Below are 25,400 nucleotides of genomic sequence, written 5' to 3'. Positions count from 1 at the left end.
TGGCCAAGTGTAAGGTCCTGCACCTGAGCTAGGGCAATTCCTGATGTCAGTGCAGAGATTGAGAGCAGTCCTGCAGAGAAGGACTTGGGTTACTGGTGGATGAAAAGTTAGATATGAGCTAGCACTGTGCGCTTGTAGCCCCAAAAGCCAACCGTATCAGGGGCTGCACAAAGAGCAGCACGGCCAGCAGGGTGAGAGAGATGATTCTTACCCTCTGCGCTGTTCTTGTAAGACCCTACCTGGAGCACTGCATCCAGTTCAAGATGCATCCCCAGTACAAGAATGTGGATGTGCTAAAGTGGGACCAGAGGAATGCCACAAAAGTGATCAGAGGGCTGGAGCACCTCTCTTAAGAAAGGTTGAGAGCATGGAAGTCGTTCAGCATGGACAAGGCCTCTGGGGAGACCTTATAGCAGCCTTTCAATATATAAAGTGGCTTTTAAGAAGGAGGGAGAAAAACTTTCTACCAGAGTATGCGGTGATGGGACAAGAGGCAGCAGTTCTAAACTGAAAGAGGGTAGATTTAGGTTAGTTGTGAGGAAGAAATTTTTTCATGGTAAAGTTGGTGAGGCACTGAACAGGTTGCACAGAGAATCTGGCAATGCCCTATCCTTGGAAGTGTTCAAAGTCAGGCTGGGTGAGGCTGCGAGCAACCTGGTCTAGCAGAAGGTGTATCTGTCCATGGCATGGGGTTAGACTAGATGATCTTCAAGGTCCCTTCCAACCTGAACCATTGTATGACTTCTGTGATACGTCCTTCAGTAGCATCTTCCTTGATATTTTCCTTAGAAAATGTCAAGGATATCAAGGATATTTCCAAAGACCTTAGCCAGCATGGTTCTCTCCAGATGTGCTTTAGGTACGTTGCATTGGAAGCTCACCAGAACCTGATGTTTGGAAGTTTATTTAGCACAGCTCCTTGGAGAAGGTGGGTTCACGTGGTAGTGCCCACAGGGAACGGCAGTGTGCCACTGCTGGTTGTCTTGTGTGGGAAGAAGTGGTAAAATGTGTATGTGCATGGCTACACGAAAAAATCTTGAGCAAAATTTGTGTCAGAAGAAAAGCCTGCACAGGTCATTAGATGAGGTGTGGGGAAGCTGAGGGTGTCTTCCAGCCTCCCTGCTAAGTGCAAAATAATACTGTTTTGGATGAATGGACGAACTAAGGGATCTTAAGGGAAGGGTAGTAGGAGGCTTGGTTCGGGGTATACCTTAAGTCTCAAAAATAGCCAGGAAAAGTTCAGTTGGGGTGGAACAAAAAAGCCTCCATGGTCATTGAAAAATGAGTGGTTGTCAAACTCTCATGCCCTTCATTTTTCAAATAATCTTCCAAGTGCTGTTTGATAGCTTTCTTGTTTCGTATCTAATGTAGCACTCTGGCTAACATAGTAGAGAAAGGAGGTTAAACAAAAGTACGATTATGATACAGCTGTCTTTCTAATTTGCTTTGTATCTTGTTGCAGCATGCGTCCTCCCTCTTCCTTTTTTCCTTGTCCTCATAATCTTGCTTCTGTGATTATGTAGAATCAAGCTCAGTTTATTTACGAAATAAATAATGTCTGCTGTTCCCCTGGGCACCTAAAAATAGATGCATTTATTTTTTAAAGTGAGGTTACGTTTGTCTTCAGTTTTATAAAGCTTTCAATAGTACTGTCTTATTAAAACCAGAAGTAGATGTAAGACCGGACATTTTTGATGGCTTAGTGTTGAGGTCTATCTGTAAGTAGAGAGACGTTTCTTTTTTTAATGTGCTAAGTGGTAGTCTCTACATCTTGTTTAGCAAACCAATTAAATCACTGTCTCAAAGAAAGGATTTTCAGAGTGCATGCAATATTTGTGAAGTGCTTAAGAGCACATGCTCACGCATGATCAGTTCATATTTCTTTATTATATACCTTATCCATTTTTCACCAAGTATGTGGTTAAACGATTTTTTGTGCGTATGTGTGATATATGTGGCTAAGTCACTTTAGTTGTGTTTAGCGTATGAATCTTGTCGTTAACATGGAGAAACTTACTCTGAGGTGGGCTGTAACCACTTACAGGGGGTCAAACTCTTGCTATATTGTTGGAATTGGAAAAATGTTACAGTAATGCTATCTCAGATCAACTTCAATCTGGCAGATGAATAGATTTACGGAACATGAAATGCACAAGTTGAAAATCTATAATGGAGCCATCAGCTGTTTTTTGCAGACATTGTTAATTCCATTTTGGCAAGGAGATAAGAACATGGTAAAATCCTGTGTGTTTATATAACCTTTTTGTTAGTACTTTGAGCAAGTTCAAATTTAGTCTTGTAATATGAACTGGTCTAAAAATCTAAATACTTAGGGTATCAAGCCTGATTGGCTTGAATTTAATGTGTTTTAGAAGAAGCAATAGTAGCCTTAGCTACCAGCGTTACAGACAGATTTTACAAATGTGTCCATTTTGTTAGGAAAATTAGAGGTAAATATTTCTGATGGAAAGTGACTGGTACATCTGTACAACCCTGACTTGCTGAATTGTTGGGTTCTGCGTGAGGCAGTCAGTCAGTCCTTTGTGGGCTTTTTCATTATTGGGGGGGAAGTCTAAGAGCAGGATTTGTTGTGAAATATTAAGTGTGTTAATCTCAGCCTTTTAGGAACTTCTGATGCAAAGAAATGTGTTTTTGTTTGTTTTTGGTAGAATAAATGTTAAGTTATGGTGGTGATTTTTAATAAGCTTTCATCTCATATGAAAATAAAGGGCTACTTAGTGAAAAAGAGGATGGGATGTTTTTCTTGGTAAAATGTCAGGATTTCTTTTTATGGTTGAAAGAGTCAAAAACTTGGCTACTACAAGTAGAGGCGGGGGGGAGGAAAAAAAAGAAAACCACCAGGGACCCAGAGACTAGGCTCTGTTGAGTCCTGTCCATAGGTCTGAGACGTTTCCGTTTCTTGATTCTTTTGATTATTTGGAAGAAAAACTCAAATGTAAGGAGTTTTAACTCTTATATCAGTATTTTGTAAATTGTCGCATCTGAAGTATTATGTTTGTTTAATTTAATGTCTCCCGATTAAATGCTAGTCTGCATTAGAAGTTCTTTTTGAAATATATTAAAATCCCAAATTTGTAATCAACTTTTTTTGTCAGAAGAATGTTGTGAAGTGGAAGGGGATGGAGCAGTTAAATGAGGAGGGATGTTCATTGATGGGTAGTCTGTGGTGTTAGACAAGTCCTTTGCATAACAGTTTTATCATGTCCTCAATTTGACACTCGTATATTTTTAGCAGTGCTGGCTGTCCGACAGTGTAAAATACAGTATTCTTTTCATAAAGAAGAAAGGGAAGGCAGAAATGGGTATTCGTCATGAAACTAGAAGAAATCTATTGTAGAGCCCAAAAAAAACCAGATCCTTCTGTCTGATCCACAAGGCTGACTTTACAAGTACCAGAAGCAAAGTAGCATAGAGAAATAAAGAGTATGCAAAAAGAATAAATGTTTAGTGGAGACAAAATCAAAGTAAAAGACTATTTTCTATGAAATCTTTCTAGGTCTTTCAGGCTGCCACAGTAGCATCTAGCTGCATGTGAAGCTCCTCACTGTGTGAGTTGCATGTCGTGGAGCAGACTGCTTGTCCAGCTGCACACTAGCAGATTGACTTCTGCCTGGGAGCTGGGCTCTGCACTGCGCACCACAGAGGTGGGGGATGTGGGACAGATGCTTCACTAGCAAAAATGAATAGTGGAGATTTTAAGGTCAGAGGGTTCAGTTTTGGTTCTGAAGAACTTGTGCAGTACTTGTGTTTTTGTCAAACCGTAACAGTTGTACCAGGATTAGTTTGAGCTCCCTAGCCTGTAACTGAAAGTGATGCGTACTAAGACTAGGCTACCTACTGCCCCTCCCAGCCTGGCTGTAGGCTTCTGGGAGCTGTGATGCTCCATCTCTCCCCTTCCCCAGGTGTAAATTTCATCGGTTTTGCTTGTACCCGTATAAATGTCTGGTGTCAACAGAGTCCTGTAGCAAAGAGTTCCAGAGTTTTACCTTTTTACTAAGTACAATATTACACGTCCTTCGAATTTGCTGTCTGCCAGCCTAATTTGATACTTTTTTTTCGCTTTGTTTCTGCAAGCAGTGGTCTGTGAGCTTGGAATGCCTCCTTGTCATTGTTCGGGATGTCGAAATAATCTTACTCTGTTTAATCTTCCTAATTGCTTAATGTATCTTTAGTCATTTGAAAAAACTGTGCACTTAAAAATTGTGGTTAGCTTTTGTTTCCCCAACTTAGCAACAATAAAACAAATTTGTAAATCCAGTACAAGAACATCCTATCTTGTACTGTTATTAATTTCATTCTGTATCTGTCTTTATATTGTGCTTTGGCATTGGAAAGTTGATGTTTGTTTTTTTCTTTGCGGCTGCAAGATATTTTTTTTTATTTATTATGAAGGCATAAAGAGGACTGGGATGACTCAGAAGTCTAGAAGTTAGAAGGTATCTAACAAGTGCTTATCATCAGAAGGCTAAGATTTAGAGGAAGATGGGAGAGGGAAAACAGGTGTTATCTTATGATCACACAAGCAGTTTTTAGTAAAACTCGAGCTTTCTGCTTTTTTTTCCCCTGAATAGCACTTGCTGGTGTTTGTCTGCTGTTCATTCCTTTTCCTTGTAAATACTATTGCTGTTTCTGATAATAATCTTTTTTGGGGGGAGGGGTCTGGTTAAGGGAAACAAAAAAAAGTCTGTTGCCCTGAGTTACTCTTTTTATCTAACAAAATAACTGGGGAGATGGGGAAGAGAGGGGAAAGTCTCTGACCCGTTGATTTTGTGAGGCATTTCAGAAGTTGGTTCTAAGCTCCAAGTTGAAAAGAACACAGAGCTTATTTCACAATTTCAACAGCTGGAGGGATCAAAACAGGGAGAAAACTTCTTGTTCTGTTTTTTGACAAACAGCTTATCTAGTATGGGGTAAATGCAGAGATAGTAAGAGCCTCTTCTCTGCATCTTTTGACTTAATATGTGTGGTGGTGGTGGGGAGTTGTTTTCTAAGAGAAATCTGTCTTAAGAAATCAAATGTCTATCTTAAAATGTCTTTTCTTTGTATTTCAGCCTTCACACAGCTTTTCTCGTACAAAGCACCATATTAACTGATTAAGTTTTCTGTTGTAATCAGCAATGTGTGAAAGAGTATGTGAGTCCTACTCAAATATGGTAGATGATGTTATTCAGTGGTTCTTCAATTTTATTTATGTATAATGGACTCTTTCAGGATGAACAGAAAAACAAAGTGACGTGGAGAGTCTCTTTTGTTTCTGCTCTCTCTGTGAATGCTGCATTGGAAGTTCAGAGTGTGTCAGTGTGACAGATCCCTGAAATCTGTTGAATGGACAATTGCTGACTTTAACTGGGGAAAAATTGTGATAAAATTCCTCCTTCCTGCTTGTTTTGAGACTGGCAAGTTGGAAGTTGAAAGTTACTTTTCAAAAAAGTCCAAATGAGACGTTGTTGTATACCATGCAGTGTTTCTTCATGGTGTGGACTGTAACAGATCTATATAGGGAGACGGTTTCAGCTGCTAAGGTGAAAAAGATTGTACTAGTGAAGAACTTCAAAAAATCTATCCCTCGCTTTAGTTCAAGGAGTGAAAAAATGCTGGGACAAAAATTGAAGTTCTACACCTTGTAAAGCGCAATCTACACTATTGGTGTCTAGAAATGAATGGTTTCTTATTTTATTCACCTGACCCCTTTTCAGTAACCCTGTCATCAGTGGTGAGAGAGAGAGCGTTTTGGCTACAGGTCATTTCCCCCTTCACCCCTAATATAAAACTTTTCTTGAACCATTCATGATGCACTGTTACAGGTGACTTATGTTTGTAGACAGCTCGCTCACTTCATTAAGAAGCAGAATCATAACAAGGAGAGAAACAGCATGATCTTATGCACCTCTAAAATCTGCTCTGTTTCCCAGGATGAAGTAGAGCTGCAGCAAGATGAAGAGAACCTGCCCTACGAAGAAGAGATTTACAAAGATTCCAGTACCTTTCTGAAGGTGAGCAGTTTGTGCAATTAGAAGTCTAGTCAAAGATGGTATAGTTGTGTTAAACTGTTTCTGCAGTTTATTACATTTGAAACACAGCCTTAAAGGTTGAAGTAATTAACTGAAATTCACAGGTTCTCATGAAAGATGTAAGAGTAACAATGAGCAGTAGTAATGGGGAGTCTGATTTGGGAGGAAGAATGCGACAATCTTGAATAGTTTGGCTTACAAAGGCACGTTGAAAAAAAAATCAGTTACTTTCTCTTATCAGACTAACACATGCAGTGTGTGTGTGTGTTTAGTTATATCGCTGTAGTTGTCACTGATATCCGTTTGTTCTCTAGGGTACTCAGAGCTTAAATCCCCACAATGATTACTGTCAGCATTTTGTGGATACAGGACACAGACCCCAGAACTTCATCAGAGATGTCGGTATGTCATACTAACTGATTGACATTACCTCATTTTCTTCACTAGCACTTTGGTTTTTTTCCTTTCTTAATTTCTCACAGTTACTGGAAAATGTAGATACACATGTATGTACTTCATTGTTTTGTCCCTCTGTGCATACATATCAATGTATAAATTCATGTAAATGATTTTTTTTAATCATTTAGAAGATTATTATCGTTTAGGAGAATATTAACCAGCCTGTCTTGGGATTTTATTTGAAAGTATTTAACCAAGAAAAGTTTTTTAAAACTAAGCTTAATGAGGTGGATGAGTTTAATGAGCAGATTTTGAAGCCTTTGGAAATGTAACTGAGCATGTAGAGTACAGATAATACTTAAGTATTCAAAGCAGTAAGCAATATGGATAATGTTTACCAGCTAAAGTTTGTAACTTCTGACAACTCATTAGAAGTCCCAATGCATTACTGCATTTAGAGGATGTCATTTTTTAAGTTTATGTTTATTGGGCCATCTAAGGACTTGCTCTTGAAGTCTTAATTTATTAAGCCTGAATTTAATAGTTTCAAAACCAAGGGTCCTGTTTGGTCCTGTTTCCCAGAATGGGTGCCTAGTAGTTACCTGCTTTAAAACAAGGCAGGACACTTTCCTGTCTGTAGCTGTCTGCAACATTTTATTCAGCCCATATTTTATCATGTTTACAGTTGTCAGGGAAAGAATGGTGTGTATATAGGTGCCAGCCTAAAAAGGGGTTGTTTGCCTATTGAGGCAGTTAGTTTAGTATTAGTTTTTCTTCTCTCTATTTTTGTGAATGCTTCTGTAAAACGCGTCAGGATGTTTAGTATTAAAACTGTTTTGACTCAGTTATGTCTTTATTTTAAAAATATCTGGGCCTCACAGTTACACACTTCAAGTAGTTGTACATTGTTCTTGGAACTGAGTATGTAGAGAGTGGATGTCAGCCCATGTTATTTACTCTCACTTCTGTGCTGCATAAAGAATGGCATATTGGTTAGCATAAGTTTTCTGCGTGAACACTGAGACTCTGCTTGGGTGCTAGTTCAAAATTGGAAGCTACGCTGTAAAAAGCTGTAGGGGAGGTAGTGGTCCCATAATACCAGGGAGAGACACTTAGCATCTGAGAGAATGCTTTTGTTTTCTATTGTTTTGTTTTAAACAATTAAAGTTCTCTTGATTGAAAATTCTTTTTTATCTGTTGCCTAGCTGCTGGTAACCAGCTTCCATTTCCACTGGTCAGGAGTATTTTACTTCCACTGGAAGGAACACAGTAGTGGATATCAGAACAACATGGTGGTGTTTTTGAGATGCTAGGTGTTTGAGGGAAAAGATGAAAATAATTTCTGGTTTTCTTATACATAAGTAACTGTGGAGACAGCAGGGATGCATACTAACAACTTCTCTTTTACCACTGTAATGCCTAGGGTTAGGAGTTCAGAAGTTTGAATTAAAGGAGAGGAGTTTTGTTTTTGTTTTTCTCACTCCATTGAAGTAGTAAATGTGAATGATCATGAGGCTTTGTAAATAACTCTAAAGCTGCTTGGGACCTTTTCAGCTTCTGCTGAGACTATTGTTAACAATAACAGAAATATACTCTTTCTGGCTACGTTTTTGGAGGGGAACTGTAGAGTACTGATTTATTTTTATTTTTTTTAGAAACGTTTACTGCAGAAAACCTAATTAGGATTCTCCCTTGTGAATTCAGTGCATGTAAAAAGTTTGAAAATTAGCAATCATAAAGCTAAGTCTTGAAATCCAATAAATAAATATACCCATGTTCAAGTCTCCACAACTTACCTGAGCACTAGATCTCTGTATAAGGGGCCTAAGGGAACCAGCTACAACCCAATTGTTTTTGTAGAGATAGTCCTCAAAGATCAACTAAAACAATGGTGGAAATTAGTGTTAATTATATCTTAATATAAATTTATGGATGGGGGAACAACAAAATAGCTTTCTCTCATCGTTCTTCCGCTATTAGTTTAAATGAAAGATATCCCTTCCTATAAAAGGAGTTGTGAACTCTTGATCAGTGTGGTGCTCTAGAGAAGATTAGAATATGGACGCTGAATTCAATAATATCCAGCCGCATTAGCCATAGCTAACTGGGTAAAGGCAGGAAGCTTTTGTTAAGTACTGAACAAAAAACTGCTTTGAAAAGTTTGGTTTGTTTTAACAAAAAATAAAATAAGGCTAAGTGTTAACATGTTAACTTCATGTTTTCTTCTTCTAAGGCTTAGCAGATAGGTTTGAAGAATATCCAAAACTTAGAGAGCTCATCAGATTGAAGGACGAGCTGATATCTAAATCTAACACTCCTCCCATGTAAGTGTTCTTGTGGAAGACACCTTTCTTCTCCAGACCGGTTCGAAGTTAGCTGTCTGCTTTGCAAATTTCTATCTTTAGCACCTGTTCAGAATTTACATTTTCTATTTCTGATTGTGCATACAAATTAATTGAAACTTCAGAAGAATAAAATCAGTTTGTTTTCATTAATTTAGATGTTTAATGTAATATATAAAATAAATTTTCTTCCAATGTGTGATTATTTACAGCATGTGAAGCTTTACTTTTTTAAGACTGAGCTGCCAAGCAATTGAGCTGCAGGTTTTTATTTGGGAACTGAAAGAAATACACCATATGATCATGAATCTCTTTGTATCATGTAGTATATGCTAACAAGAAAACCTTTTGAAAACTGGCCTCAATGTAACCTTAGTTGTTCTTTTAAAAGTGTTTTTTTATAATATTCAGGTGTCGTCTCAGTGTCTATTAATCAGATGTTACTCTGCGGTTTAAGACCAAAAAAGTTTAGGTTGTCTGGAAATAATTTGTCCTATTAACTTCAAATTACCTCTCAGTTTTTTGCTGAGAGCTAGATGCAGTATAAGCATGCAGCATGTTACTCCCAGGAGTTTGAACCTATCTGAATGTGAACCTCATGCTTTTAAAATGCAATCCTAATCTGTACCCAGAAAAACAGCATTATTTCATAAATGACATGAAAAAACTTGAAGAGGTTGTCTAAACAACTGAGACACAAACTGCGTAACTCAACTTGCTATTTTGAAGTTAGATGCATTTTTGCATGCTTAGCCTGAAAGCAAAAAAAGGGAAAACTTGTAATCAGATGCCACATTCTGATAGCAGTGAATACATTCATGGAATAATCATCTCTTCCAGATAAATTTTTGGGAGGAAGGGTGGTGGTAGTCTGCTAATCAAGTGTTTTGAAACGAAAGGTATTGGGGGAACAGAGTATCATTTTTTTGGATAGTGATACAGCAGTACCCAGTGGGCCAGTGTAGATGCCAGGCATAAGGGTGAGTTTGAGCTTATTTAATTAAACGAACTTGTTAGGGAATTATGCTTTTGCTACATGGATAGAGAAATAAATTTATACTATGTGAAAGTAACCAGGTTTCCAGTATTCAGAATTTTCTCAACATAATATAAAACAAATGGCAATTCTAAAAATATGCCGCTTTTCTGAAGTGAAGCAAACCAGAAGTCTGTTAGCCTGTCAGTGAGCATGTTTAACTCAAATGTTGATGTTTTCTCCTATATTGTCCATGGAATGTATGAAATGTTCAGTGATTCTTTAGAAGATATTGCTGTACAGTCTATCTAGGCATCTGTTTCCTGCTTGCTAAGTAGAACCCTAAAAAATGTTTATTGAGAGAGAGACTACTTTTAAAAAAATGTAATGTAACAGCATCCAGTCTAGGTTAAGCAAGAATGCATTATGCATCTTCCTTGTGTTTAGTGTGTTTAAGCTTTCGTGAACTAAATGGGAGTCTCTCCTCCTAACTTGCTATGCAGAAGTGCTGTGTGGAGTCTGAGTTTCAAAGCACTGTTGTAACTTCTCCAAGCAATTGATCATCTTTTGTTTAAATAGGTACTTACAAGCAGACTTGGAAGCTTTTGATATTAGGGAACTGAAGTCCAAATTTGATGTGATTCTCTTGGAACCACCACTGGAAGAATACTACAGAGAGACTGGCATTACTGCCAATGAAAAGTGCTGGACCTGGGATGACGTAAGCGTTTTTCTTGCTATGGAAAGGGTTTAATACATGTACTTAAGGATTAGTTTGAGGACTTAAATTGGTAGCAGAATGTTTTAGAGATGTGTTTAAAGAAAAATGGGATGTGTTTCAAAACCAAAAGTCTAGATTCTTATTAAAAACAATTTTTATATCATACATATGCCTACAGAGTTTGTGTTAAAAGACATTTCTTCCCCCGAGGAGTTTAAGGAATTAGAAATACCATTTTGTTTTCCAAGAGCCTTACGGAAAACTTAAATGTACTAAGTGGATTTTCTGTCTACTCCCAAATTCAGAGTTTCCTTTTCTCTTTGATTTTTGCTGTTGAAATTCACAATATCGCCACTGTAAATAGTCCCTTGTTTCTTGAAATTCTTGAAGAGGTTTCTAAAGTATGCTTTTTAATACATTGATCTTTAGTCAAAAGAGTAGATGAGTATATGTTTCTGATGTACCTTCTTTCTCTGAAGTATTGACTAGGTATGAAATTTTAACAATCCAATTGTAATCTTGAGAAGCCTGACAAAATAGATCAATCTTGATTATGATTTTTTTCTTGTATTTACATATTCCTTTACTACTTGGTCACCTCAGAGGCTTTTTGAATAAGGAGAAATCTCAGCGTGTAAGATGTGATCTTTCTCAAGATCAGTTTAGGTGTTTTTGTTTTATTGAGCTTCAGAGAACTGAGTTACAGAAAAGATTTAAAAATTGTTCCAGTAGTAACACAACGTAGATGTAAAGAAGAAAACAGTCAAGACTTAGTGATACATAACTGTTTTATGTCTGTACCTTTTCTATAAAGTCAGCTCTAGAAATGTAGGGTGAGACCTAGAGGCCTTGAAGTACTGAATCTCATTAAGCACAGCAATTTGGTGACACGAAGCATGCTGCCAAGCTTGAGTATTCCTTAATTTGGGCATTGAACAAAAAATCTTGTAGTACTAATGTTGAATACCAGTAGAGTGGTCCTAGTCTATGTATGTACATTTTACCCATTTATAAACAAAGAAACCATAAGAAAACAGACCATCTCTAGCAGTAGAGCAGAATAGCTGGTTAAAAACTGTTTCAGTAACCATGTCAGTAATTCTTAGATTCAGGCATATTGGTTGGAATATGCAGTTAATACGTACATATTATTCAGAGACCCTATTTGAAAGGTATGCAGATTGTCTTTGTTAGCAGCTAATTTGTTATAATACAAGTGAATCATTGGATTGAAGCAGCTGTAGCGGAGATTTTTGTCATCTGTCTTCTATGCTGTTTGGAGGGAGGGTTATGAGGGGGACAGCTTCCTTGTAGATTAGATTGAGTTTGTCTCCTAAAGCCAAAACCTGTGAGTATGTAACTTCAGAAGTGAATCAGTCAAACTAATCAATCAAGTGAACAAAATAAAACTCAGTCCACCTTTAAGGAAAGAATTTGAAAACAAAGGTATTCATACCCGTAATAATAGATTAGGTGTTAAGGAATGTTAAGGAGATGTTAAGGAATAGATAGCTTCTGTGTTAGCCATCCTGTTATGTCAGGCAGAAATGATGCCTGGCAGTGTTGTCTGGTGGAAAAAATACTCTGTCCTAACAGAAAATCTGGAAGTTTTCTTTCTTTTTTCGAGTAAGGAGTCATTCTCTTAGTCCTGAGTTGTATCATCTTGGACTGCCTTCTTCTGCATTATTTTTCTTCACAATGATGCTGAATGAAGCTTAATTTAATGTGTTGGCAAGTTACAGATGAATCTCTTCAATTTGTACTGAGAAACAGCTGCTTTGCGTCTGAAGTTATTTCATCCTGCATGTTTCTCGTTTGTCATTGTTGAACCACTGTCCTGATAAATTCTTATTTTTTCTTTTTCTGAAAGTGAAAATGGAGAGAATGTCTTTTCTATATGGTAATAGGAATTAGGCTATGTGTATTTTTTTATTATTTTTTTATTTTAAACATGTTTTCATAAGCTTCACACAAGTAACTTCAGGGCTCAAAAGAACCAGAGCGCCCCTGTTCTGTTACTAAATCTTTTTACTACCAAAGAATGATGCAATGAAGCAGTGGTTTAGAAAGAAAGTCACGTGGATTGTACTAGTCTTTTAAGAATGGAATTTTCTATGCAGATAGAATTTATGCTAAAATAATAATCAAGCTGATCATCAACTACGTTGAAAATATACACGTACTGATAAGTTAACTTGCACAACATGCTTTCTGGAAAACTATTTGAAGAAGATGGCCATAGAGATAATGCTGTCTGAACTAACATCTTTAATAAAAGTGCTTTCTGATGGTTTCTGTGATAATGCTTCAACACTTGTTAGCTATTTATCCTGGTATAATTGAGGGTTATATACAAAAAATAAGTAAATATTTAATTCAGAAACATTTTATTATTCTTAGATCATGAAATTGGAAATTGAAGAAATTGCTGCCCCAAGGTCATTTGTGTTTCTATGGTGTGGTTCGGGAGAGGGTCTGGATCTTGGCCGAGTGGTAAGACAGTGTTTTAATTCAATTTATCAGGGACATGCTTTAAAGTTTATTTTTATCATTGACTTTCTCCATATAGAATTCTCAGCTGCAAAGGCTCAGAGATATTTTGTTACTCTGGTAGAGGATATGTAATTTAAAGTGGATTAAATACATTTAAGTGAATCTGGCATTAACTGTTTTGATACTAAAATTTTGCAGATGAGCTGCTGTGACTGTGCAGAAGCACAATTCGTTCATGACTAGAAAGCTGTACTTCTGTCTTGTTTTTTGGTGCATGCATGTTGCCACAGGAGCAGGTTGCCATGTTTAATGCATTTAAATCATTGGTTTTTAACAAGTCTTAAGTTTTCTGCTAGAAATGTTCTTTCTAGTAGAAATGTGCTACTGTTTCATAAAGTAGGACAGAACTGTGTGTGTGGCACTGTTAAGCAGATCTTCTCTGCTGTAGTAAGCTGTGAGGTTTTATTACCCTGGAAGATCTTGGAGTTTTAGAGTAATCTTTGTGTATACCATGGTAGCACTGCTTCGTGTTGGAGCTGGTGGACTAAGAATTTCCAGTATGCTCAAAACATTCTTTTCTTAGTTTGAGCAGTGCTTTATTAAAAAATGATACAATATTTGTTAAAAGACAATCTGTGGTTACTAATCTATTGGCTTTATCACCTATTTTTCATTCTGAGGTTGGTTAAAGTAGTTTTTATACATACGTATGATTTTGGTCATGGACTTGCTCATAGTAGCTGGACAGTTCTTGACCACAGCCGTAGCTGAAGGAGCTTAGGTCTCTAATGCTGAATTTCCTTCTTTTGCAAGAATGCACAAGCAGGAGTTAAAGGTTAAAAAGGCTTATAAATAGGCTTGTAAGATGATTTCTTTGTTTGTTTTTAAATACAGAAGAAGAAAAAACACAAAGTGATAGTAAAGGCTTTTGGCTGTTTATCTTGTCCTTTATAGAATTTTATTTGGATGTAAAACACTACCTGATTCTCCACTAATACCTGCACAGGGCCAAGGCATCTGTTGTTTTGACTAGTTCTGATTAAATTTTTAAGTGTCACGAGGTTAACAAAAAAATAAAAAAATGTGTGCCCAGTTCAGCAGGGTATCTGTGCAGTGGTTAGATATTAAAAAAAGTGGTATGTAGACAAATCAGTGTGTGCGTAAATGTTTTGTTTTGACAGCTTGACAAAACATTGTACAGTCATGCCAGTGAAGTAGTTCATTCATCTGTGACATATTTCTCTTCCAGATACCTTTTAAGAAAAGTCAAGTATCCATATTAGTTTTCAGTTTAGGTTCCTTTAGTTTTTGGTGTACTGTGAACTGTTTTATGTCTGTAACATGTAGTGTCTACGCAAATGGGGTTACAGAAGATGTGAGGACATCTGTTGGATTAAAACGAATAAGAACAATCCTGGAAAGACGAAGACACTAGACCCTAAGGCTGTTTTCCAAAGAACCAAGGTAAAGGTTGGGCTCGATTCCTCCTCTGTTCCCATCCTGTTCCTTCGTGCTAATCGAACACCTGGTGCTCCACAGCAGTTGGTGACCTGTTTTCAGGGAAGTGTATACCAAGGCTTCAGAGTTCTTTTCCACAAAGTGCATTATATGAAAATATTCACAGGATGCATGATGAAATTCTGTCCCCTTCTTGACTTCACTCAGCGTGAGGTACAGAAGTATCATCTAAGTTTAATAATGCATTGTAAATTTCTATTAGAATATTCTAAATGTGATACTTCTGAGCCTCATTGAAATGCAGATGGCAGAAGAGGGTTTGTAGATTGAGGGAACAGGAACGAAATCCTGAGAGTGAGAATGGAAAAATGTATAGAAAATGCTACTGTACATTGTAGTGTTTTTGTCTTCTGGGTCATTTCAGTCATGGGTGAATAGTAAATGAGCACTATTAGTAAAACCTCTTGTGTAGCACACAAGCTTCTTTCCATACCAGAGGGGAGAAGTTGTTGGTAGAGGAACATCTTTTGGCTGGAATTAAACTTGGCAGAAGATCTTGGCTGAATTTGATGTCTGAATCTTTAAAACTGTAGACTATAAATTGATGTAGTGATGAAAAATCATTGTGGAAGATTGGCTAATGGTTCTAAACATATATATTCAGGTATGTGCCCTGAACTTGAACCAGACGGAAGACTGTCAGGGACCATAGTTTAGTCAGCATCTTCCTGAAGATGACTGTCATGCACAAGTGACAGAATCAGTCAGCTTGGTTTAAATTAAGCAGTTTCATAGGCATGTGTTGTAGATGATGTGTATTGCAAGAGATGCAGAGGACAAAAAAAATGTATTCTGATTTAAGAGACTCAAACTTATATTATTCAAGACCTTAGAAAAAAGTTAATAGGATTAATGAATTATTTTGTGTATACTGTAATATAACTGTGGCAGTTTTACTGAATGCAGAGCATTGGCTGATAATTTAAAGTGTCATTAACCTCTGGACTCATTCTACATTCATTACTTATTCATTAGTGTTAAACATCCTCTACTCTGTCTCAGATTTGCAAGCTTTAAGAAGTATAAACTTCCCTTTAAGATATCTGGAATCTTTCTTTGACTTGCATTTACATTAATCTGAAGTTTGTTTGAAAGTGTGTTGTATTAGCTATAAATATTTGTAAGTAAATAAATACTGTATGTTTATTGTATACGGTATTGCAAATATGTGCAGCTTGCTCACGAGGGAGAGGCTAAAACAGGAGGATTTGGGGGGCACTTTCATGTCTTTGTTAACGGAGGAGAGTAGTTTCTGGTATTAGGGAATTTCTCTGTTTATTGAACAAGGGTTGGGCTGAGGTCACTACTTATGTACTAAACATGGAAAATTCAACTAGGTTATTTTGACTAAATAGCTCTGTTGTGCAAAATATATTTACCAGTGATTACAATAGCAAATACTGTCCATCTGTGTTTAGTTCAGGTGTCTCTCCAGATGGAGGCTTTGTGCTGTGCTACCTGTTGTAGAATCTGCAGTGCTAATGAGTGACATTCCATATATTATGAAAATAAGGCATTTTGGATAGTTCTTCTAAAGACTAGAATCATGAAGCTTTGCTTGATGGGTAATTTATTTAGCAGTGTTCAAGCTTTTATTTAGGTACATATAATGTCCAAAAACGATGCAGCTTCCATGCAGTTGATCAACTGCATATATTTGATAGGTCACCTATTTCGCCTTTCATATTTATTCACTAACTCTTAAAACCCTTGCCAGAAGTCTGGAAATGATTACATACTTTTGTCTTCATCTTCTTTAGAGCCGTCTGGTGATGGTTAGTAAATCAGGGCTTTATGGTATCAGGGAAAATAGCTCATTTGAGGTTTAGTATTCCCAGAAACAGAATCTGAAATTAGTATGTAGAGCCTGCATTTCATCCTGTACCGGTTAGGGTGATTTCTTATTCATAGATCCTACGTACTAGTGAGTTCCAGAGATCTATAGCATCCTAGAGGAAAGGAAAGCAATGCTTGTTACACTTAAAGAACACTTTTAATGCTGACAGAATTGACTGAGATTGTACTGATAGCTTCATAGTGGTTTTACTTTTTGATGCAGCAATATCCTGTAGAAAGGAATCTGAAGGTAAAGGCTATTTTTGTAACAGATACGATATTAAAAAAATAGATCTGATTTTCACTGTTGTGTGACTGAGAACTTTGGGAATTGTTTGTATGAAAAAAGGTAGGATCAGAATGCTGATACAATAAACTGTTCTCTTGCTTTTACCTTTACCTTGCGCTTTCTTTTCTTGTGGCGATTTCTCAGCTTTTCCAGCCCAAAGCGGCTCTAACTTTGCTGTAATTGAAGAAGTTCAAATATCTTACCTCATCCTCTGAGTTCTAGCACTTCATAGCGTGTAGTTCACCACGCCAGGTAACTGGCGCTCTCTCGGCTTTGTTTTCAAACAGCCCTTTTGGTAGCTTTTGCTCGTTCTGTTTTTCTAGTTCATGCTTCGGGCTGTTTCTGTATAGCAGTGAGATGTACTGTGCCTAGAATTTCCTTCCCTTAACCCACGGGTGCCTGTGCTGTGGCAGCGTGTGACGGGTGCTCTTCTGTGTTGTCTGTGTGTAGGAGCACTGCCTCATGGGCATTAAAGGAACCGTGCGTCGCAGCACAGATGGTGACTTCATCCATGCTAATGTAGACATTGACCTGATCATCACAGAAGAGCCTGAAATTGGCAACATAGAAAAGCCTGTAGAGATTTTCCACATCATTGAGCATTTCTGCCTTGGACGACGACGTCTTCATCTTTTCGGAAGGGACAGTACAATTCGACCAGGTACCTGAGATGTTTATTTTGTCAACTAGTTAAATTTTAGTTTACTTTAGTAGCCCTCTTCTGTTATCTGAGGCCACTTGATAGGTTCTGGTGGAAGCTGAGACAGTAATATTTAGTCCTTCTGCACTAGCTGCAACTTCAGACAGTGCAGTATAGATTTCAGTAAACCTTCTGAACAAGTTGTGGCATGAGCCAAAGTGTTTGTCCATCTTGGTGACTTCTCTGTAGGGGCAATTAGTAGGGAGTGAGAAGCCTGCTGGATGGAGAAATTCCCAGGTTTCCCTACCCTTCTGTTCCCGGACAACTAACCAGCCTGATGTTCTTCAGCAGAGAAGGACTGAGGCATCGCTGTGACAGTATCAAAGGGACTTTTCCATTAGTGGCAGGAGCATCGCATGGAACCGTACCAAGTGATATTACGGTTATAATTTCTGCTCTTACTGTTATGTTTAGGAACAAGTCCAAGTCACAGACTCAGGTACCACTGTTTTCTGTTTAGTTTTATAAATACTTCTTTTTAGAAGTAAATACTTGCTCAAACAACAAGAACGATCTTTAGGCTTTTGTGCTCTCCATATCCTAATTGAAGGTGAATGCTGAAATTGTGCAGTATTCTACTGGAATACTGAAACGTGGGTTTTTTGTCTTTCAAGGTCAGATTCTGTATATTTCCTTCCTACTAAACTTCATTTTTTTGGACTTAATAGTGAAGTAAATGCCACAGCAGCTGTAAAAATTGAGATGTCTTAATCATGTGCAAGACACAGCAGCAGAACTCTCTGCTTGTAAAAATCATACCAGTGTCCTACAGAGGTTTCCAGAGGTACGTCATAGGTCAGAGAATAGATTTCAAGGAGGTGTGTGTTTAATTTATGTGAAGATCTGTCAGTCATGAAGCTGTGTTGTTTGGAAACTGTGACAACTATAATTTTTTCAGAAATAGCTTATTTTTTTTTAACCAATGTTTTTTCACCTGTTCATGTGTTTAATTCATCAGTGAGTATAACAAAATTCAGCTTTCTTTTTTCCCACATGGCATGTGTTTACACCTCTCAGGAGCATGATTTCTTTTTCTAAACTGATTTTTAAATCCCTCTGAGCTTGGTGCTAGACCTGTTGTCGGTATCTCAAGAGCTAGTGTCTTACACTGGGTGCTTTATTTAGTATGATAGATAACGTGGAAATATATGGATTGAAGTGTACTGCATTTTATTTGTTTAGATGGTCAGGCTTTCCAATTTGCCATGTATGATGAAGTAATTTTGCTGCAGGAGAGTAAAGGCTGCAATAATAAGATATATCTGGACACAATTTTTGGCTTTTATATCAGTTGTCAGCGCCACTTCTGCCTTAAAGTCTAACGTGAAATACAACACAATGGTCCTGGTTCTTTCAGTTATCCGTGGCACTGGAACAGGGTCCCTGGGACCTCGGTGCACAGGGCACCAAGGCTGCTGAAGTTCAGACGCAGGGTTTGATTTTTGGGTGGTACTGCGTAGAGCCAGGAGCTGCACTCGCTGATCCCTGAGGGTCCCTTCCAGCTCAGGATATTCTGTGATTCTGTGGGTGCTTGAGGTGACCGACTTTGTACCTGGTGTCATGGGTAGCGCAGTCATGCTTTACGCACTGACAGGTGCTGTGAGCGTTGGTCTCTGAACAGTGTATAGCAACAGCATGACCTTTTCAAAAATAAAGGAGATTGGAGGATGGCGAGGTAAAAATGCTGTGGTTTCACTTGATTTAGATTCTTCTAGCAGTTCTGTATAACACTGTTTTATACCAAGTAGAGATGAAGAGTTTGGATGGCAGAAGAGAAATGGATACAAGTCCAGCCATGGTCTGTTTTACTGAATATGAATATTAATCTGTAACAGAAAAAATACTGCTTTTTCTTTTATTGTGATTGGAAAAAGTGGTATATCAGTAGAGGAACTGTAGGCAGTATTACTTAAGTACATATCAAAGTACTGTTTCGGTTTTGCTTACATGACTGTAGATTAATGAGAGTAGTGGTTATTGGCCCTTCCTATTCTTTGGCTTGCCTTTGCTTTGAATTTTCATGGTGATGTCTCAGTGCGGTTTGTGTGTGGGTTTTTTTTTTTTTTTTTTGTAGAAATGCATTGTTCAGGCATTACTTCAATGCTGTAGTAGGTGAATTCTCATAAGTTAGTGTCACAATGTCATGTTTTTCTGATTCAACATTTGTATTTTTAAATTTAATGGTTATCCTGCTATTAGGTTGTGTACTTTAAATCCCTTTATTCTTTGGGAAGTTGGCAGAGCATGCTGTTTTTTTATTGATTAGCACTTTGAATATAGAATTACTCAATTTGTGAATCTCCACAGTGCTCTATGAAGTATGAAAACCTAAACAAATAGACCTTCTTTCTTTTATTCTTGTTTTCCGTATTAGCATGTTGCTGAGATCGCTGAACCACATTTTTCTTCATTAAAATGATGCGAATGAAAGTTAAATTTCCTGTGACGTTTTCAAGTGGTCAAGCCTTATTTTAGGCCCAAACCCAATTTTAGTTCATATTCTGAGGAGATAGGCATTTAAATCAAGTATGTTCCTGCCTCCTTGGTTCACTTGGTGAAGCTGAAGTGCTCACTGAACGTTATGTTTGTACATGAACATGTTGGCTTAACTCTTTAAACTCTGTTTTCATATCATGGGATTCAGCAGCATTGATATTTTGCTGTGTTTTCAAATGTGTGCTTACTGAATGCTGTGCTCCTGGCTGCAATGTCACAGTTTGTTCTTGGAGACAAAGTTAAACACCTTTCACAAAGAGGGGAAGAAGAGGAGGAGATTATCTTTAAACTAGATGAATTTACTGGTCTGGTTTACAGTGCAGTCCCAGAGGGGCTAGAAAATGTAATATAGGAACAAGTGAAAAGAGCAGGCAAAGTGGTATTGTAAAACCACAGCCTGAATGTTCTCATATCCATATGTAACCAGAAGAAAAACAAATAAAAAAACACAACAAACCCAACCCAAAAAGCCTGTACAAATGTCAAAGTAACATCTTAACTTTTCAACAACTGTGGTTTTTCAAGAGGTGACCTCTTCATCCTGTCCAGTACAGATGACATGTAGATAAGGGCCTTTCCCCATCGCTTGTGGTGGCCTTGAAGCACAAGGTTAGTGCTTTGGTTGACTCTGCTTCTGTTCCTTAGGCTGGCTGACTGTAGGACCCACCCTCACAAACAGCAATTTCAACGCAGAAACATATTCTTCATACTTCACTACTCCAAATTCCCACCTGACTGGCTGCACTGAAGAGATTGAGAGACTTCGGCCCAAGTCACCACCACCCAAGTCCAAGTCCGACCGGGGTGGTGGCGCTCCAAGGGGAGGAGGGAGAGGCGGCACCTCAGCAGGCCGAGGAGAGCGGGGCAGAGAGAGGAACAGAACTAACTTTCGGGGTGAGAGGGGGGGCTTCAGAGGGGGTCGTGGAGGTACCCACAGGGGAGGCTTCCCCACGCGCTGACGCCTGCTAGGAAATCACTTCTTCCCCCAGTCCCTTGCCTCATCTCCAAACCTTTTTCTTAGTCTTGCTTTTGCTAAAGTGAATTATTCTGGGGACTCAAGCTAGATGACTTTTAAAACTGTTTTTTGTGCAAGCAGTTCCGAATACTCTGCCTTTCAGTGACTGGCCTGGCACATCACCTCACTTGGCAGGCAGGATCCTGCACCTGGTGGCACTAAGCTCAGCCTCCCAACGGTTTCTGTTGTCAAAGCAGAGAGCACCATCTGTTCAAGCCATGCATAGGACTGAAGCGAAGATACTTGCTGTTCGCTTACAAAACTTGCAAGCTGTGTGTTGTTTTTTTTAACTGTCACTTTCTCCAAAACATGGATTCCTTTTCCTTCCTTGTAGGTCCGGGTTGGGGCTGACTTGCATTAATAGGATGGAATGGGCATAAAATGCAGTTCTGAATTGCATGGTAATAGCAGACTTATTCTCTTATTCATGGAAGAAAAAGTGCTGTGTCTATACTGACACCTGTTTTAACTTCTTTTAAACCAAGGAACAAATTGAATAAATAGAATTCTATTTTTTTCTTATTTGGTTTAAATTTCCCAAACTATTCCTGGGAATAGGGAACAAGTTTTATTTTTCATTTGTGAAGTATATGCACTCGCTCTTCATGTCAGTTGTGGGAAGAGTGGTGATTCTGTGCAGTCACATGTTGTACTTTGTGAAAGCAAGAAGTTGTACGTTTATATCCAGTCCAGAACTTGTACAGGTCTGGATCATTTCTTGAGTAGGGATTTTCACCCAGCCTCTGGCAGTAATAGCCTTGTTCTTTGGTAGGGAAAACCAGACCCACTGCAGAGCAATTGCAATGTTTGTAGTAGAAAGACCTCGTTAGACACCATACTGGAAATTGAGGTGATGTGAGGTGAGTGAGTGCTTCCTGAGCACAAGCAGCTGAACAAAGAAGGCGCAGTCATCAGACTGATCGCTTTGCTTTGCCTGTGGACCCCACCTGCATTGGGAATGGATTGTTGGTGATCAGCTCCAGAGAGCAGCATGAAAGGAAAGCGCTTCACTGCGGTATGTACACTACTTGCTTTCAGCAGAGCTGCAACTCTGAGCTTCCTGGACAGTACTTGGTAGAGTGAACGAACCTGGCTGTTGGCATCTCAAATTCTTAGGTATGGATTTGGGAAAATTGGCTTTTAAGTCCCAGTGTTTATCTGTTGAAGCCAAGCTTTTAAGTAACTGTCCTGTAAAGCAGTGAATTATTAAACTTGTTTATCAAAGCCAGTGTTGAAATAATTTTGTAAATATTTTGTGGGTTTACTTTCTTCTTAAGGTTTTGGAATAAGTAAGTTTTATTGTGGTTTCCTACCATTGTGGTTGTCTGCTGTTTTAAAAAAAAAAAAGGGGGGGGGGTTACTCAAGTTTTCTTTCAGTGCATGAAATCTTAGCACAGAGGTTTTTGTATGATCTGGTCAATGTCACTGCCTTGGTGTTGTATGTATTAAGGAGCTGTTAAAGGGTAAATGAAACTCACCTATTGCTTACATTTTGTTTTTTCCTGTTAGATCTGGAAAGCTGAAGAAGGACTGGAAGGGGGAGGGGGGAAAGGGGTCTGGTTAAACATTGTGTTCACTTGGCTGTCAGCAAAGTCTGCCAAACACTACTGAGAACAGCACTTGGGAGTTGTGTTATGCCACAGTAAGAAAACATTTTCTTCTTGATTTTTGCCTTAATCATGTTCTTACTCAAAAAGTAAATACTGGAGACACTTAATCAATCTTAAGAAGGTAGCCTGTGTGCCAGTGGCATATTACATATTTTTTTTCCTTGGTTAGTAGAAAATATTAATTTTCATTTCCTTCTTTTATTTCTATGTCCATAGCTGGTAGTTTGGTTCTTAGACTGCTCTTAACATAGAAGAGTGGGCTGCACTGAAGATGGGACCTAAAAAAGAACCGAATGAGCCCTGCGTCTGTATTGGTTTGCAGAAGCAGGGATGTTGCTTGAGACTTGTGACATGAAATTAATTATACATGGTCTTGTAAACAATTCTAGGAAATCCCTCTTGAATACGCGAAGTTGAGTTTCTGGGTTTTTCCTTCAAAGCTGAAATAGCTGAAGTAGTGTAAGAGGGGAAAAAAGAAGTCTGCTGTTCCAGAGGGTGTTAGATTGTATTTGGATGGGCCAACTACACCAAGGAATTGTAATGTTTACATTGGTAACAAGTAACTTGCCTTACTTTTCTAATAGAGGTTAACTGGCAAGGAAATAAAGCTTCCTGCTTGTCACCTGTGAAGGAAAGATGCCTTCTGGTCATATTCTGAAGGTGCTGTTTCAACAGTGGTGGCATGCCTCTAAAGGTAAGACAGTAATGCATGGATGTAACATACTTGTGGTTGTGGAATGATACTTAGAAAATCCTGCACTGTTTTTTATTCTACTTAAAAAAAAAAAAAAAAAAAAAAAGACCAGATGTTTTTACTGTTTAATCACTGATGATTTGAGCCACATATAAAGTGGTGACTAGAGATGAAAAGCTTTGAATTTTATTACCAGTGGTCAGTTAACTTCTCAGTTTCAACACTTTAACAGAAGTAGGATAACGCTCATAATTGGTGAAGTCATGAATATTTCATTTACTGTAAGCGACATAATTTGAGTATGTTATTCTTGAAGATTAAAAAGCCTAACAAGTTTCCTTTCCAGTTTTAATAAATGCATAATGCCACCAATCTGATTTGGGACGCCTGTCTAGGTCTTGTCATGCCTCTCCATTCTGGAAGAGGTTTGTAGTACTTTGAATATCGTATACACCCTCTGTAAATTAGGCGCAGGATTTGACAATTGCACTGACAAGATACTCAGGATGTTCTGGCATTTTGCGTCAAAGGGATTTCAAAACATCAGTCAGCTGTAAATCATTGTGTGATTTACATCCAGCCTAAGAATTGTTTCTGCCTCAGATACAGCCAGCTGTGATAAGTTGGTTGAAATGTGAGAGATGCAGTCCTCTTGGAGATTTCTGAGGTTTTTCTCCAATGCAGTATCATGCACATGGACTCGGTGTCTATGTTCAGTCACTGAACACTTTGTTCAGTGGAGTTTAGGCTGCAAACAATTTTGATCTGAAAATGGGAGTTAAATAGCAGAAAGTCAAGGGATATGGTACGGGTGGTACAGAGCAGGTACGTGGGGGTACAAAATGGTTCTGCTGTCTCAGTAGGTTCTTCTTACTAGATTTGTGTGTGTCAAATGGAAGGAGTAAAATGTCACACTGCTTGTGATGGATCTCTGCTTTTCTTTTGGCTTCTACTCAAATCTTAATTCTCCTAAGGTGGAAGGCTGTAGATGTTTTCCTATTGTGTGAGGACATAAACCCGAATGCAGCTTGTTGAATACCCACCCCCATGAGAGGACAATTCGGAAAAAAAAAGTCCTCCCCTCCTTCATTGTTTATGCTCGCTTACACTCACCTAAGAAAAAAAAAGTTACAAGAAATGAGGATGGAAGTATCTGAATAAGTAGTAACTGCTGTTATTTTTGTTCTTCCAAGTATAATTTTGACAGCTTCTTTTATTTCCTCATGCCTGAAACCAAAAAAGCAGGGGGTAGTCTTACAATTACATAGATGCTGTTGTGATTCCACCAGTTAGCAAAACAAATTGCTTCTTCCAAATTCATGGAAGATGTCTGTGGGTTTTTTTGTATGATGTGTGAAGGGCAGTGTAAAAATTGGCTTTAATACGTAATACTGGCTTGCCAGGCCACTAGTTTTTAAAGTCTATTTGAATATATTAAATACTTTTTAGTAACTTGTCAAATTATGTATCACGTCATTCGTAACAGCTTTAAAACAATTGGCTTAGCCAACACTCAAGTCTATAAAAATAGGAACTGTTAATCAATAAGAGCAGTGCAAGGTGGAGCTCAAAGTCCTGGTGCTTGTCCAGAAGAAGGGTGTCTCAGTGCAGTTGGTTGGTGGCCCTGCATAGCAGAACAGAGGCAAAGAAAGGTTTATTGGATGTCGGTGTGTGACTTCAGTGTTCAGCGTGGCTGGTTTCCTCCCCTTTTGCTGGGGTGGTGCTGAGGCTGCACAACACAGCGTGGTTTGGGAATGTCTGTAGTCAGAGGGAGCTCAAACAGGACAGCAGTGGTGCCAGTGGGTATGGTCCCACTGCCTTTCTGCAATGCTCCCTTTTCATTGTGACCCAGCTGCTGTGAGCAAGTAGAGAAGTGCTGTTGTTGTCTGGCTTCTGTGCTACCACAACCAGATGTCCCTTTCCTTAAAGGCACATTCAGGCAAACCAAGCCTTTACCTTCTAGCCCTGTGACGTGACGTGGATGACATTTGAGAGTGATGCTGGGTATTTCTCCACCTCCTGTCAGAGGTAGTAATGCTGAACACTTGCTGGTTTGTGTTACCAGTTTTGTACATTTATTGATGTAGTTATGTCTGTAATGCCAAATGGAATTTGGGGAATTTGGGGAAGTGGCAAACCTGCTACCACCTGTATTGGCTAGCTGCAGCACCAGTGATCAATTTTCTGCTGCTTTGGTCTGAAAAAAAAAAAAAATCTAATATGGAAGTACGTTCATGCTTTGATCCAGAATTCTAGCTGTAAAGCAGGTGTCCTAAAGC

General features: G+C 38.4%; 1 protein-coding gene across 1 annotated transcript in view; it reads left to right on the top strand.

The window, feature by feature from the left end:
* METTL14 (methyltransferase 14, N6-adenosine-methyltransferase non-catalytic subunit) overlaps nucleotides 1-22,041 on the top strand; it is a 36,280-nt gene extending 14,239 nt beyond the window's left edge. The window contains exons 6-13 of the mRNA XM_080589113.1: nucleotides 5,934-6,014; nucleotides 6,347-6,434; nucleotides 8,665-8,755; nucleotides 10,329-10,470; nucleotides 12,871-12,963; nucleotides 14,311-14,427; nucleotides 17,057-17,267; nucleotides 20,448-22,041. Of these exons, the coding sequence (XP_080445239.1) occupies nucleotides 5,934-6,014; nucleotides 6,347-6,434; nucleotides 8,665-8,755; nucleotides 10,329-10,470; nucleotides 12,871-12,963; nucleotides 14,311-14,427; nucleotides 17,057-17,267; nucleotides 20,448-20,761 (1,137 nt within the window). The 3' untranslated portion in view covers nucleotides 20,762-22,041. The remainder of the gene's footprint in view (nucleotides 1-5,933; nucleotides 6,015-6,346; nucleotides 6,435-8,664; nucleotides 8,756-10,328; nucleotides 10,471-12,870; nucleotides 12,964-14,310; nucleotides 14,428-17,056; nucleotides 17,268-20,447) is intronic.
* Nucleotides 22,042-25,400: the final 3,359 nt, after the last annotated feature.

This window comes from Anser brachyrhynchus, assembly GCF_964034855.1.
Source record: "Anser brachyrhynchus genome assembly, chromosome: 4".
Classification (NCBI taxonomy): Eukaryota; Metazoa; Chordata; class Aves; order Anseriformes; family Anatidae; genus Anser; species Anser brachyrhynchus.
This window is presented reverse-complemented; position numbering and strand designations above follow the sequence as displayed.